This window comes from Myodes glareolus, chromosome 7 (assembly GCF_982192425.1).
Source record: "Myodes glareolus chromosome 7, mMyoGla1.1, whole genome shotgun sequence".
Taxonomy (NCBI): Eukaryota; Metazoa; Chordata; class Mammalia; order Rodentia; family Cricetidae; genus Myodes; species Myodes glareolus.
In genome coordinates, this window is record NC_142032.1 from 15,019,150 (window position 1) to 15,035,114 (window position 15,965).

Genomic DNA, 15,965 nt, shown 5'->3' on the forward strand with positions numbered 1-15,965 from the left:
TGCTTTAAATGTCAGCACTGTGAGACAGAGGCAGGCAGACAAAGTGAATTCCAGGACAGCTAGAGGTAGGCAGAGAAACCCTCTCTCGAAAGAATAAGTAAATAAATAAATAAAAAAGAAAATGGGGCAGTAGACGAGAATTTGATCGCAGAACATTACTCAGAATGTAAGGAGGTCTGGTTTGACCCATAGAAGGAAGAAGACGGGCAAATGAGGAAAGGATAGATAATGATTTTAAACCAAATAACTAAAAATAATATTTTTACAGTATTTTCATTGTCTTTACTAACTTGGGAGTTTCTTCCCTAGTATGAAGTAAACATAACCTAGTATCTACTTATTGTTATTACTATTGTTATTGTTTTTGTGAAACATTCCAAGGTTTTTATTTTTTAAAAAAAACAAACACAGTTGCCGGTGGTAGTGTTGCACGCCTTTTATCCCAGCACTCAGGAGGCAGAGGCAAATGGATCTCTGTGAGTTCTGGGCCAGCCAGGTCTATAGAGTGAGTTCCAGGACAGCGGGACTACATAATAGACCCTGTCTTGAAAAAATTGGAAGAAAACAAAACACACAGTTTGGGGACTGCATAGATGGTTCAGTGACAAAGAGCACTTGTATTTTCAAAGGACCTAGGTTCTGTGTTCCTGTGCAGTTGCTCACAACCATCTGCAGCTCCAGTTTCAGGGGATCTGATGCCCTTTTCTTGGCCCCTACAGGCACCCAGCATACACATGATGCATATACATACGTACATGCAGACGGAATACACACACAAATCTGAAAAAAAACTATATATATATATATATATATATATATAATACAATTTGACACTGTGTTAGAGTTATAGCTGCAGCTTGAAATGAAAATGGATTATGTTTTCATGTAATTATCCTGAATTATTTATTTTTAATTGTTTTTATTGAACTATACATTTTTCTCTTCTCCCCTCTCCTTCTCTCCCCTCCCCATGACCCCTATATTCCCAGTTTACTTAGAAGATAGATCTTGTCTTTTTCTCCTTCATGGTAAAGTTGTCACAGTCATATGGGGATAATTAAAAAGACAATGTTTTGGGCAAACACTTTTTCTTATAAGAAGCATAAGCTAACTGAAATTGTCCCAGAACGTACTCTAAAACTGAAGTCACTTAGACCTGAAGCCCATGGTACAGTGCTGTTCAGAAAGCTTTATTCCACAACACAGGCTCAGAGATGTCTCTGTATACGGTTGTAAGAATGAAGTCAGTGTTCACCCTGAGCTCTCTGAGCTGGCCAGGAAGGCTGTGTGTCCTTCTGTTGCTCGAAAGGGTGATTTTGTATGAGGAAGCAGGGTTTAGAAGGAAAAGGGTTACATGTAGGATGACCACCTAAGCTCATTCATGCACAGATACTGTCATTCGGGGTTCTAGTTATGTCTGAAGGGGATTTCATTACTGTGGTTGTTAGTTGAAAAGAAGGTAGAGGGGAAAAAAAAGCAAAGAGAAGTGGTTCAGTAAATTTGTTTTACAACCAAACTTTAATTCAAGATGCTCAGGCCTAAGACAGGGGGTGGTGGTACACATCTGTAACCCCAATGGGAGGGTTAGGAGCTCAGGCATCTTTGGCTGCATAGGCCAGTCTGGGCTGCATGAGACATTATCCCAGGCAAGTAACAAGATCTGTCAGCCTGCCATGTTCCTCCAGTAAAGCTTCAAAATAGTTTCTTTAGAAATACTTTTGATAGTACTTCTGAAATAAGTCATTTGTGAGTAAGTGCAGATTCATTCAAGCTTAGCATCAGAAGGAAAAGGTCTAGGCGAGAAGAAACTTGAGGAAATGGTTTTCAAGTGCAGTGGACATGGGAGCTCCCTGTCCAGCTGGCACTGCCTTTCCTTGTTAGCCTGGGGCTGTGGGTCACAAAGTTACCAGTGTGGCTGCTTTCTTTCCAGCTCCAAATAGACTGGGCCTTTTATTGGACATTGTTTTCCCCGACTGGAAATGTAATGGCTGACTTCATTCATCAGTCAGTTTGAGTTGTGATTGACAGAAGTAGCTGCACCTGTGTTTTTGTAAAGTCTGTCACTCACTGAACTGGAGTGAGGGCCTGTGCCTGAAGCCTAGAGAGGTGGCTTTCTATTGAGTCTGTTAGAAATTTCTTTTCATAAGGATGGTAAACAAGGTGACTAAACCAAGAAAGTAGCATAATTTTATGTAACTTAAATAGGAATTTACTTAATTATACTTAAGTATAAGCTTTAAATTTGGTTTTCATTGTGAATTTTTTACCATGAGAATTGCATTTTTATTTTAGACTTTTCGCTCTTGGATTCTTTTTATTAATGCTTTCCCCTTCCTAAAGGGTTTTATTTCATCTCCCCCTCCCCCCGCCAAGCTTCTTTGTGGGAATGTGTGTATGTGCAGGCCAGTGGTTGACGCAGGTGTCTTTCTCAGTCACTGCATCCTGTTTAGTGAGGTAGAGTGTTCTGAGCTCACTGCTAGTCTCAGGTGACTCGCCGGAGAGGTCCACTCTTTTTTACCTGTCTTTCCCCAAGAAAGACAAGTACTTTACTGATGTGAACTGGGCCTTGCAAGTTAAATAGGTCAATTAGAAAGTTGATCTGCTTTCAGTAGAGGAGCAGAAAAGTACAGCTCAGGTGGGTGAAGGAAGACATGGTCTTTGTTCTAAAGTCCATTCAGGAGCACAGATGTCCACTCTGCTGGAGCAGAGGCCAGGACACCACGTACACAAGTCCTTTCTGGGTTGTCCCGGCCTACTTTTATTTCCTTTACCTTAAATCGGCTTATTTATTTATTTTGTTATCTATTCTGAGACAGTTTCACTGTGTCGCACTGGATGCCTGGAGCTCCCGTGTTCCCAGGCTGTCAGTACTGGGAGCACAGGGTAAGCTGCCTGTTTCAGAGCTGTTTTCCTTTCGTCTCACAGTTCCTCACAGCTGTATCGCAGTAGTTGTCTGTTCTCACCTAGCACAGGGAGAGTTAAGTGTTGTCTGTGAAGAGAGCTCTTTAAGGGCTCACCTGAGCTGCTCAACTTTAGAGCTGCCCAGATTCAGTATCTGAGCACTGTCTTGCTTATAACCATCAAAATGTTTTCATCAAATTTTCAATAATGAATATTTCATAGAGTTAACATGTTAACTTTTTGTATGTCAATTAATTCTTAATATTTTCTTGCAGACCAGAAACTAGAGAGCAGTATCCAAATAAATTTATCCAGCGAGATGACACTGAGCGGTTTTACATTCTGAACACACTCTTCAACCTTCCAGGTAGCCCACCCTCTGCTTTACTGTGTGTGCTGTCCTCCTCCGGGACCACTTGTTACTCAAGGGGGCTAAGGAAATCAGCGTGACTGTTTTACTTACAGTTTATTAATTCTGTTCTTCGTTTTTCAGAGACCTATCTGTTGGCCTGCCTAGTAGATTTTTTTACTAATTGTCCAAGATATACCAGGTATGTTTATACTACAATTTTCTTTATCTAGTTGATTTTTAAATTAATGAACAGGGTTTTAGAGAACTGGCCATTGTAGGTCTTTTCTGCTTTTCTAAAGTGAATTTAGTGCTAGTGAGAGATGCTACATTGCCAGCCTGAGAGATGGACAGCACCAGCAGCTCCATGCAGGCTCTCACCTCCCACACGGCCCCTCTCCTTGCCAGTGTGCTGCAGCCATGTTGGAAGGGACCACTTCTGATTGGCTTCTCCTGGGAATGAAGACGGCCAGCAGAGGTGCTAATTGTGACAACTGAGTGGGAGGTTTGTGTGATGATTATCTGTCCAAGCAGAATTACACTGAAACCCCCCGACTCATTTCACAGCAGCCACCCAGGAGCCATTCAGGGATGGTCATTTAGTTCCGTTCCCAGGCCCAGCAAGATTTCATCAAGGAATAAACGTTGTTTATTTTTCCTAAAGCAAAGTTTTGCTTAAGTCTTACTTACACAGGTTAGATTTTCCTTTTGGGGGAGCTGTGTGGCCATTGCTTGATGTGTAACAGCCTTCTATGCTTGAGTCTGCTAACCTCATGTCTGAGGCCTCACCCACTGAGGACACTAAACTTGGTGGACACTGAGTCAGAGATAGAAATGGACAGCACCTTTGTACCTAGGGACAATGCCAAAAAGGTCGGGGTGGAAGAACCTATGTTCTAAATGTTTGTTCAGTGAAAACCTGTTTCTAAGCGACACACTTGGTGTTTTGGGACCTTGGCCTTTTAATTTCCATCCAGTATATTATTCTGTCACCTTGTACTTGCTCACAGTTACTATATTCCACCTATACAATATTCTGGCCATTTCTAATGCTCAGATGAATTTTGATTAGGGAGCAGTTCCTAGTTACCCACAGCCTGTATGTACCATGTGATGTGGAACCTTTGGTTGGGTCCCTTGGTGGTTTGGACATGCACTGTGTTTCTCCTCTTTGGATTCCCTGTCATGTTCTTTTCATTTTTCTGCAGTTGTGATACAGGATTTAAAGATGGGGACCTCTTTATGTCCTACCGGAGCATGTTCCAGGATGTAAGGGATGCAGTCGACTGGGTCCATTACAAGGTATTTACAAGCTGCTTCCTTGCCAGTCTTTTCTCTGGCACACATGTATGGTCTGATACTAACTTTGCAAGTGGAAATAGAGCAGAATATGCCTCCTTTGTAAAAAGAAAGTGAGGGGCTGGAGAAACGGTCCAGAAGTTAGGAGCACTGCCTGCCCTTGAAGAGGTCCCAGTTTAGTTGCCAGCACACACATGCCATCTCACAACCATCTGTAACCCCAGTGCCAGGGGATCTGACGCCCTCTTCTGGCATCTTTGGGCACCCAGCACTCATGTGGTGCAGACATGCATGCAAGCAAAATACTCGCATTAACAAAAAAAAAAAATAAATGATTTTTAAAATCTTAGATAGGGGTTAAAAGAGATTTGCCACTTACATCCATTCTTGTCTGACCATACTGACAATCTTCCTCAGTCCTGAGGCTCAGTTTTTAATTTTATTGTTTGCATTTCTGAAACTTATTTAGAAGGATTTTAGTATATGAAATTATACTTATGGATGACAGCCCATTTAAATTTTGTCCAAATAACTTGACTAATAACATTAACTAGTTAGTATTTGATTTATATTTACACTAAATGGTTTAATACAATATGAAATATCTTTAAATTTCTAATTTAAAATATGAATGATTTTATATTTGAAGTCTTTTTAGTACTTTATGTACATTTTTCATTTTGATAAGCACAAGTTTTCTAGTAGAAGTTAAAAACAGATTTATAGATGAGGTGTGGTAGCATACCCACAATCCCAAATATTGTACAAGTTCAAGGGAAGACTGAGTTACAAAGTGAGGCTTTGTCTCAGACAAACAGCCTCAATTTGTGAGGTGGGCATGATATCCTAGATCTGTAACTCAGCTCTTAGGAGCCTGAGGCAGGAGGATCATTAGTTCAAGGATACCCTGGGCTACAGAGCAAGAACTTATTTTTTTTTTTTAAGTAAATAAAACCTCTTTTCTTAGTTCCTTTTCTTTCTTCTAGGGCTCCCTTAAGGAAAAGACAGTTGAAAATCTTGAGAAGTATGTAGTCAAAGATGTGAGTACTGGGGACATGTCTGCACGGTGGAGGAGTGAGTGATGAGCCTGTGTGTCTCACAGCGAGTCCTGCCAGCACCTAGTTTTACTAGTTTTTCTTGTTTGCTAAGAAGCAAGAAGACTCAGTGCTTGGTTTGTCTTCAGTGGCAGCAACTGGAAGGTTACCGTGTGCGTGTCGCCATGCCGTGGTTGACTGACAGCAGCTGGAGGGTTACCGTGTGCGTGTCGCCATGCCGTGGTTGACTGACAGCAGCTGGAGGGTTACCGTGTGCGTGTCGCCATGCCGTGGTTGACTGACAGCAGCTGGAGGGTTACCGTGTGCGTGTCGCCATGCCGTGGTTGCTACTTTCTACTGTCTAGTCCTCATGTAGCTGTAAGTCAGACTCTATTGTTACTTTTTCTAGATGCAGACCCTTCAGAATAAAGAAATACCTAAATGCCATGTGGAAGGCCACACAGTAAATAGTTAGCTAAGATTCACACTCCAGGCTTAAGCACTACAGCTGATCCACTGAAAATGTGCGTGGAGCAACTTGTTACTTAAAGTGTCTTTACCCTGCCAGCAAAGAGTGATGAGCATAAATCTAAGATACAGTGAAGACTAGTAGTCACTTTAGAGATAGCTCTGCTTTGTAGCCTTTTACTAATGTTATCCTTAAATTTTCTTATAATTAAAAAATTTAATGTTTTAATGTTAATGTTACTATTAAAGGATTGTATGAAGAATGCATAGGAAGTGTGCATGTGTGTGCACATGCATGTTTTTGTGTGTGTGTGTGTGTGTGTGTGTGATCAACTTTTCTGTGAGGCTAAAAGTGTTTAAAACAAAGTAATGGGCTAATTGTGTAGCTCAGTGATAAAGCATGTGCCTAGTTTGTGCAAGGTCTTAGCACTGTTTTTTGTTTTTTTTAAATTTTTTCCCACATGTTGGGGAGTTAGCTTAGTGGTGGTTAAGAGCATTTTCTGTTCTTTTAGAAGACCTGAGTTCAAGTCCTAGCACCCATATCAGGTGGCTCTCAACTGCCTGTAACTCTCCTGGCAGACCTCTGATGCCCCTGGCCTCTTCTGGCACCTGCACTCATGTGCACATGCCACACACAGATACATAATTAAAAATAAACTAAGAAAAAACACATTTAACACATACAGAGTCCCAAGAAACAATAACTTACTTTTCTCTAGAGTAAAAGCAGAAAGCAGTGATAATTTCTAAGGATTTGTATTGCTGCCCTGTCCCCCATATCGACCTCCCTTTCCCTTATTGCTTGAAGAAGGAACACTGAGCAGGTGAGCCGGTTTGTGAAGGGGGATAGGGCGTTCTTACTGCTAGGCACATCAGGTGTTAAACTTTGCTCATCTCGCTTCATTTACATGTGGGTGTTTCTAGGTAGCACGTGCATCTGTCACTTTGTTCTCTAGAGGGCTTTATAAAGCCATAGTGTGTACGGTGAGATCATATCTCATCATCTACTTCTGATCTTTAGTGTACTTAAACCCCATACTTGAGGAATCACATGGTGAAGCAAACATGAGGATGGTAAGATGTGTTGTTAGTGACCATATACTTATTATGAGTTATGTAAAGTGTATATTTTATATATTAATACTTTGATTGCCTAATAATGTGGCCTTTAAATGAATCCTGAAACCAGCCAACTAATCCTTAAAAGACATATTAAAAGACCATTCCTGTTTGGGCGGAATCCCGGTCTGACTAAACTGACCACTCAGCACTGAAGTACCTTGTCACTGTTTCAGGGGAAATTGCCACTGCTTCTGAGCCGGATGAAGGAAGTAGGCAAAGTGTTTCTTGCCACTAACAGTGACTATAAATACACAGATGTGAGTACTTAATGTCTTAATTTGCTTACACAGGGACGGGCATTGACCTAAGGAACTGTGAAGACTTGAGGATAAGGGACATGCTAGAATTCCTGTAATTTTTCCTGAACATTCTTTTTTTAAAAAAAACTATTATGGCACTATTTAGAGGTTTTAATTTGGTGTGTTATTTAAGAAATGTGTGCTGATAGAATGGATTCTCTATCTTTTTAGAGCATTATTTATCTAGATCTGTGAAATCCCACCCTTTCCATTAAACCCCTTGATATTGGAAGTCCTGGTGGGAGAGGTGATATGACAGTGTTTTGAATTGTTGAATTTTTAAATTTAAAAAAGTCATGACTAAAGGATACAGAAGACAACACAGACCAAATTTAAATGCCTGCTTTTGCTGATGCAGTTGTAGGTTAGCAGTTCTAGGAAGCTGTTCTCCTCCACGCAATGAAATGGCAGTAGAGTATCTCAGCTGAGCCCTCTCCAGCTCCTCCACACATGTTCTAGGAGAACTGGATAGGGCATATGAGTCATTGTGTACGTACACACCTGGAAGTCTGTATCTTTTCTGAGAAGCCATCCACCTTTTTGCCTGGGGAAGCATCTTCCCCTGCCTTGATTTCATAAGCTGTAGAGAAAACAGGGATGTGCTGGGTCTTAGGTTGAGAAAAACTTTGTGTCTGTCTCGTGCAAACATCATATATGGACCTTTCTTTCCCCACAGAAAATCATGACTTACCTGTTTGATTTCCCACATGGACCCAAGGTATTATAGTAATTTAATATGCAATTTGTTAACTAATAGTGAAGACATTTAATCATTTTAGAATATTAAAGGGAAGAAAATGGCCAGGATCCACCTAGAAAGGTTCTAGTTTTAGAAGCCTATTGTTTAATCTGCATTCAAAGAAGTAATCCAGGACTAGCAGAATTGAAATCTCTGGTAATCTAAGTATTTACTAAATAGAAATAAAATGAACAGGATCAGAGTAAGTCTTTAAGCAGAATTGTTATTTGTATTGTATGAAATTGTAGACTTAGGGTAATACTAGTTTAAAAGAAACAGAATTTCAATGTGAATGCTCTTGACAGCTTCTAGATTAGTTACTAATGAACATTATTACACCGAGAAAGCAGTTAACCTTGGTATTTAGAAGTCTTTCTGTAGTATGACCATGCTCGGGTTTAACAAACAAACATTGCATCTCAGTTGCCTACTTGAGAATTTTAATCCTAGACTTCTATGAATAAGTTTCAGTAAACGCAGGATTCCAGTGCTTAGTGCTGTTCACGCTGGCATGAGAAGGTCAGCACTGTCTCAGAACACAAGTGTTGGTCATATAATGTCTCTGCGGTGACATGAGCCAGTGTGAACCTGGAGCCGTCACTCTTGATAACAAGTAGGATTCTCCCAAGTGCCCGGTTCTGGTGCTGATGGGCCCCTCTCCGTCTGCCCCTTGAGTTGTAGCTTGTACCTGCCTGGCTCTTCTCATATTTCATGTTTGAGAGTGCTGTAAGTTACTCTGCTTCAGAGAGAAATTTAAACTGTTGTTTATCCAGGCCATTATTGTTTATACCTGTTAGTTCCCCAAAAGAATTATTTTAAAATTTCTTGTGTTTCAGTGAGATTAAGTGTTACATTAGTTTAAGTGCAGTGATGTTTTGACTTTTGCTGATTCTGTTTCACCAGCCTGGGAGCTCCCATCGACCATGGCAGTCTTACTTCGATCTGATTTTAGTGGATGCACGGAAACCACTCTTTTTTGGGGAAGGCACAGTACTGCGTCAGGTGGATACTGTAAGTTGAGAAGGTGATACGTTCTAATGCACGGTCCTTTATGTTTCTTCTTTGCCCACTTCCCTCTCCGTAACTTTCTGGGCATAATTTGATCTTAACTGAAGCAGCCCAGCAAAATTGTAGTTGAAGAGAATGCGTGCCTGGGTCAAGCAGCAGTGTGGGTAGAGGCCGTGGTAAAATGGCGAGCACTTCTCAGTCTTATTCTCTTTACTCAGAAAACTGGGAAGCTGAAGATCGGTACCTACACAGGCCCACTGCAGCACGGCATCGTCTACTCGGGAGGTGAGCCGTCAGTTTCCATTGATTCTAGGCACGTCTGCACAGTGCTTCACTAAAGTACTCGTGAAGGTCCATGGCCTTTCAGCATAGTGCCGCATAATCCTTCAGGATCAGGAATACCATCTACTGAGAGTCAGCAGTCATCTGCTGACAGAAGTCGAGGAGTTGGGGTTATTGTCACAGGAAAGATCCTGTCCTCTTATGACAGCTTGTCTCAATGTTCTGGAACTATTTGGGCATATTTCTTCTTAAAGGACTGTCTTCGAAGAAGCCCATGTGGATGCAGTTAATGTTGAGTCAGAAGTAGTTGAAATGGTGATGGTACCTCTGGTGGGTTCTGAGGATTGATGTAGGCCTTTGGTGCTAGACCACCATTGTACCACTGAACTGTCTCTAGGCCTCTAGTGGTATTTTGGTGGTGTTCTTTCTAGACTTTGTTGTTGGTTTCTTGAGACAGGATTTCTCTGTGTTTCCCTGGCTGTCCTGGAACTTGCTTTGTAGACCAGGCTGGTCTCAAACTCAGAGATCCACCTGCCTCTGCCTCCCAGGTTCTGGGATTAAGGGTGTGTGCCATCTTGTCTGACTTGACTTCTTACTTAGAGCTCTGGTCAACAGAGAAGAGCTTAAAGCTTTGACCAGAGCCGTACAAACAATAGTGAACCTTTGTTCTGTACTGTGGCTGTGGAGCTCCGGAGGCTGTCTTCAATATAGAAACATTGTTCTCATTTGCTCCTCTCAGGTTCATCTGATACCATCTGTGATCTCTTGGGAGCCAAGGGCAAAGATATTTTGTACATTGGAGATCACATTTTTGGAGATATTTTGAAGTCAAAGAAACGACAGGGGTGGAGAACGTTCTTGGTGATTCCTGAGCTTGCACAGGAGCTCCATGTCTGGACTGACAAGAGCTGTAAGGAACTGTCACTCTCACTTCCAAATCTTCGCCACAGCTAGTTTAATCTTACATGACAGCTTTGACCCAGTTCTCTTAGATAAACTGCTACTTTGTATACAAGACATCAAGTAAACAGCCCTTGCCATTAATATAGTCCGTCATTCCACACAACTCTGGAACTTGTTTATACACACATCTTGTCCGTGTGTGTGTGTGTGTGTGTGTGTGTGTGTGTGTGTGTGTGTGTATCTATCTATCTATATATCTTGTTCACATTTTCAACCCTTTGAGGTAGTGTAGAGCGTTGCTGTCCTGACTGATATTACAGGAAGACTCTGTGAACTGCACCTCCACTTGGTCTGCAGCCCATGTTTCTCCCACCACACCCAGTAGTCTTGGTCTCTGTCTAACACTCACTATTTGTAATTCTGGGGCGGCAGTGGCTCTGAATGTTAATCACCAGTATTCATGAAGACAGAAGCCAAATTACCTTCTTAAACAGCCACACAGTGTTCACTATATGGTCCATACCCTTCAGTTGGACTACAGGTAGCTACATAGAGGCATTTGATATGCAATACAAGTTCTCTCTCTGGTCCTCGTACATCACGCTGCTGTGGTAATGGTTACCAACTCTGCCAGTGTGACCCACATTGATGGGAACTCTGCCTCCTCTACTCAAAATCTGCATGCATCTTAAGCCTTATTTTCCCACATATAAAAATGGGAGACAATATCTGTCTCCAAGCTGGTGAGTCTCAATTGAGGCAGTACACATATAAAGAAAATAGAAATGATGACTTTTCTTCTTGGTGACAGAACCTAATTTGAGTAACTCTTCTTGACCGTAACGATGGTAGAAGAAAACATGTTCTATGCAGTAGATAAGCAGGAACTTCTCTTGGGGAGCTCAGGAAGCATGCAGCTGATGCTGACCTGTTCTGTGCAGTAGATAAGCCGGGGGGTGGGGGTTTCTCTTGGGGAGCTCAGGAAGCATGCAGCTGATGCTGACTTGCTGCTCCTGTTGCCCACACAGTTTAAGGTGGCCCCTGTGAAGTCCAGAAGTCTAGTTGCCCTGCAGCTCTGGGCAAGTCTCCTCATTCTTAGTGCTTTTTTCTAAAACTGAGGCCAGCTCCATGACTCGGCAGGTTAAGGTGCTTGCTGCTGAGCTTCACCTGAGCTCAGTTCCCAGAATGATGAGAACATGCAAGCCCACGCACATCCACACACAAACCTCAAAAGTTAAACTATTGGTAGTTGCTTTGGTGCCTGCACCCAAAGGAGTAGAAAATTAGTACTTTGGAAGCCCCAAATCAGCACATGGCTGAAAGAGGGAGTTGTGGTCAGTGGCTTTTAGGTGGCAAGGACAGTTTAAAAGGAAATTGCGGTGTCCTTTGTTGGCAGAGTCCACATGGGTGTCAGCGAGCATCACACAGGTGATGTATATACTCGATTCTGCCCTGTTAGTCTCAGGCTGTACTTTTTGACATATCTAAAATTTCACTAATTTAAGCAGCACTTAAAAGCCAGGAACTTATGCTTAATTTATGTAAAACATTTTCTTTTCCTTTCCAAACTTTAACTAGCACTTTTTGAAGAACTTCAGAGCTTGGATATTTTCTTGGCTGAACTTTACAAGTAAGTTTTCAAGTTCTAAAGCCCACCTGCCTTTTCAAGGACGACCTAGGTCTCAGTGTGGTCATTTAGAGGTTGTCACTGTGCTCTCCTTTTGTCCCTAGGCACCTTGACAGCAGCAGCAATGAGCGCCCAGATATTAGTTCCATTCAGAGACGGATCAAGGTATCCAGATTATCCAGATGGGATTTGGGGTAAAATATAGAAAATCAGTTGTCTAAATCATTTACATGTTTTGGTTTTATATAGGGACTTGTATGTAGCTGGTAGCCAACAGTTGAATAAGCTGAGAACTATTTTTTGTTTGTTTGTTTTTAGAAAGTGACTCATGACATGGACATGTGCTATGGGATGATGGGAAGCCTCTTCCGCAGTGGCTCCCGGCAGACGCTCTTTGCCAGTCAAGTGATGCGCTATGCTGATCTCTATGCGGCCTCATTCATCAACCTGCTCTACTACCCGTTCAGCTACCTCTTCAGAGCTGCCCATGTCCTGGTGAGTAGAGCTGTGTCATCAGGTAAGATGTCCCTTTGGGTCACATCTGCAAGCAGCTTTGAGGATGACACGGGAGACAGCTGTGTGAAAGCTGTGGATAGTGGGGGAATAGACAAAGAATAGACTGTGAATATAACACGACTTTCTGAAGTCACTCTGAGCAGCGGCAACTTCCATCCTCCGAGTAGGGTGACTCACACCTGTAATCTCAGCTTTCGGGGGCATAGCCAGGAGGATTGATTGGGAGTTCAAGGCCAGCTTCCACCACACAGGATCCTGTGGGGTTTTTTGTTTTGTTTTGTTTTTTGTTTTTAAAAAGTCAGGTGTGTTGGGTCAGCGTGCCTTTAGTCTGAGAACCTGGAAGGTGGAAGCAAGTGGATCTCTGAATTGGGACCACACTGAGAGACTTCTTTGTTAGTAGTAACTGAAATAAATGTATTTCTATGTCTGTCCCAATACTGCTCTGTTTCAGGACTGGTTTAGGGAGTATAAAAACAGAAATAAGATTTTTCTGTTTCACTCGTTTTCTTCTGTAGGAAACGACCTGGGCAGCATGTGTGCTTCTACCCCTATCCCTGCCCTTACAGATTTAACTCCTACAGACATGGTTAGGATTCAGGTGGCTCTTATCTTTGCTGTGCCTGCAGCCTGAGCCTTTGCTTTTTTTTAGATGCCTCATGAATCAACAGTGGAGCACACACATGTGGATATCAATGAGATGGAATCTCCTCTCGCCACCCGGAACCGCACATCCGTGGATTTCAAAGACACCGACTACAAGCGGCACCAACTTACAAGGTCCATTAGTGAGATTAAGCCCCCCAACCTCTTTCCACTGGCTCCCCAGGAGATTACACACTGCCATGATGAAGATGATGATGAAGAGGAGGAAGAGGAAGAGTAGGAGGCAAACTAAAACCCTGAGCACCCATCAGCAAGTCTGGCAGGACTCAAGGGGCAAGGGTGGCCTTGGTTGGATTCTATTAGGGAGGGTGGAAAGACCTCATCAAAAGTACATTTGGAAAGTTTCTGAAGGCTTTAAATAATTCTAATCATAGCTACTCACTTCAGTTTTGTGTATCTGTACTCTCTGCAGATTGTTCGAAACTGTAGAAAGAACAGGCGGAACTGCATGCAGATGGCACTCATTGTTGTGATAGTGTCTCCCTGTCTGTCTTCATCAGTGTGTTATCTCCATACACTAGGGTAGGAAAGGGTTTCAGAGCAGAGCCTAGAGCCTTTGGGAAGAGCTATCCACAGTGCCGTGTTACTACGACTGTGTTGTTGCTCCAAACCCCACCTCCCCAGGGCATTGCACAGTATTATACATCCGTGGAGAACGGCCTTGTTTCATTATCAAGTGTGCTCAGTCCTCTGTCAGGTCAAGTTTCCTTCTGTTAGCTTTTGGGTTTCCTCTGTGGCCCTGGCAAGGCTGCTGCTGTGTTGGTGCCTTTGTGGGTTTCCCTGCCGTAGTGTGGTTCTAGACTAGACTGTAGGGGTTTGAATTTGAAGCAAAAGTCCTCATCCTTGCTACATTTTTAAAAATCGGTAGCACAAATGCTTTTTGCTATATGAAAACAATCCTTTTGGGGAATGCAGCTGAAGACATGAAGACAGGAGTGAGTTCCCCGAGAAGAGCGGCTGCTGCTTCCAGTCAGAACTGCCTTCGCCAGCATGAACTGCAGGCGCATCCTGCTCCCAACGCAGATGGGGAGGCTCTCTAGCCAAAGTCAGTCAGAATCCGCTCACTTGAGGATACTCCAGGAAACCATTTCCTGCTCTGAGTAAAGCAAGGGCCTGTGAACATGAAGGCATGTGACTGCCCTGCCAGTTCAGGGAGTTGCTTAACACTTGGGATAGTTTACAGATTCTTGCTCTAATTTTCAGTTTTCTTCCATTCTTGTCCCTGGTCACTAGGGTACTGGCTGCTCTGGAGCTCAGTGGAATGTGTGTCTAATGCTGACATCACCTGTGTAGTGCAGCTGTCAGCTGTCACAGCCGTTGGTCTCCGGATGGCTCTAGGGTTGACATTCTCAAAATTGCTAACTATATCTGTATCACTTTTAGTTAAAGAACATGCTTATATGTACAGTGTTTCATAGGTATAAAGATTTTTTTCACCAAGGTTTTTGGCTTTTTTAAATTTTATTTTTAAGGTAAAGTTTATCTATGTACCTCTGGCTGTCCTGGGACTCCATTTGTAGAACAGACTGACCTTGAATTTCCCAGAGATGTGCCTGTCTCTGCCTCCTGGGCAATATGGTTAAAGGTGCACTCTACCATGGCTGGCTTGCTTTAAAGTAATCATTTGATAGGTATGGAACACAGCCCAGCAACTTAGCCAAGGCCTGCGGCTGCACAGCTTCTCTAACTGTGGCCTTAAAGTAAGTCATATCAAGTACCATGCATTCTGACTGGTATCTAGAACGTACACAGGACAGTCAGATCTGTTTTTAACATTTAGAGACTATCAAAGGCATACTAGTTCCTAACTCTTCTCATTCAAGTTGGTGCTGACGGGTTAGGGCTTCCCAGCCCAAGTCACCTCTGGTGTGTGACGGCTACAGTCACCTTGCTGGTGGCAGTGCGTTCCTGGGCTTCCTTCAGAGCAGAGGTGGGCACCACTCTGCTCTGCTTTCTTATGTTGTATGTGGAACAGTTTGCTCCAGATGACGTAGGGTGACTGCTTAGAGAGCCCACAGTGGGAGACTTCATGTCGAGTCACATTTTCCTCAGGAGCAGCAGATGATTCCCTGCTCAGCATGGCAGACTAGACATCTCAGAACATAAAACGTGACTTCTCTGTTGTCAGTAGTTAGACTTCGCCATTGTTCTTTTCTGTTTTCTTCCTTTTTTTTTTGAGACAGGGTTTCTCTGTGTAGCCCTGGCTGGCCTCAAACTCACCTCTGCCTCCTGAGCACCAGGATTAAAGGCGTGTGCCACCATGCCCGCCTCCATTGTTTTCTTAAACCTGAATGATTTAGATGACAAAATGGCAGGCCTTGCATCACTCCTGAGCACCCTTTCCAGAATTCTGAAAATATACCTTAGTCTTCAGGCTTTGTAGAACATCAGAATTCAAAAATCCCTTCTTCAGTGCTAGACTGAACTCAAAGCCTGAGTGTGCAGGGTCCCACTGCCAGAGCAGCGGCTGCCTGGTGCACACTTCCCATGAACATCTCAGAAACCATTCAAAGCACAGAAAGCTCAGCGTTTGTTTTAGATCCAAGATTTTCTAATACCGTAAGCATAGGTCTGCTGAGATCTATAAAGTAAGCCACCCCCCCTCAAGCTACTCCAAAATGCTTTTTAAATTCTGTTTTAAATAGACTAATTGACTACAGAGCCCTGAGTCACATTGCTTTTAGAAAGCCACTTACAAAAGCTATATGCAGTTACATCTCAGATTTAAAAGGAGCTTGTCCATGTTTAGATATTT

The 15,965-nt window shown here is 42.8% G+C and overlaps 1 protein-coding gene across 8 annotated transcripts in view; it reads left to right on the top strand.

The window, feature by feature from the left end:
- The window catches only part of Nt5c2 (5'-nucleotidase, cytosolic II), a 138,497-nt gene extending 123,847 nt beyond the window's left edge, over positions 1-14,650 (top strand). For all 8 annotated transcript variants that reach the window (XM_048439010.3, XM_085694063.2, XM_085694064.2 and 5 more), the window contains 13 exons: positions 3,177-3,268; positions 3,395-3,452; positions 4,459-4,552; positions 5,536-5,589; positions 7,347-7,430; positions 8,149-8,190; positions 9,115-9,222; positions 9,438-9,504; positions 10,241-10,411; positions 11,983-12,034; positions 12,136-12,196; positions 12,350-12,526; positions 13,197-14,650. In XM_048439010.3, the coding sequence (XP_048294967.1) occupies positions 3,177-3,268; positions 3,395-3,452; positions 4,459-4,552; positions 5,536-5,589; positions 7,347-7,430; positions 8,149-8,190; positions 9,115-9,222; positions 9,438-9,504; positions 10,241-10,411; positions 11,983-12,034; positions 12,136-12,196; positions 12,350-12,526; positions 13,197-13,430 (1,294 nt within the window). In that variant the 3' untranslated portion in view covers positions 13,431-14,650. The remainder of the gene's footprint in view (positions 1-3,176; positions 3,269-3,394; positions 3,453-4,458; positions 4,553-5,535; positions 5,590-7,346; positions 7,431-8,148; positions 8,191-9,114; positions 9,223-9,437; positions 9,505-10,240; positions 10,412-11,982; positions 12,035-12,135; positions 12,197-12,349; positions 12,527-13,196) is intronic.
- The last annotated feature ends 1,315 nt before the right edge of the window (positions 14,651-15,965 follow it).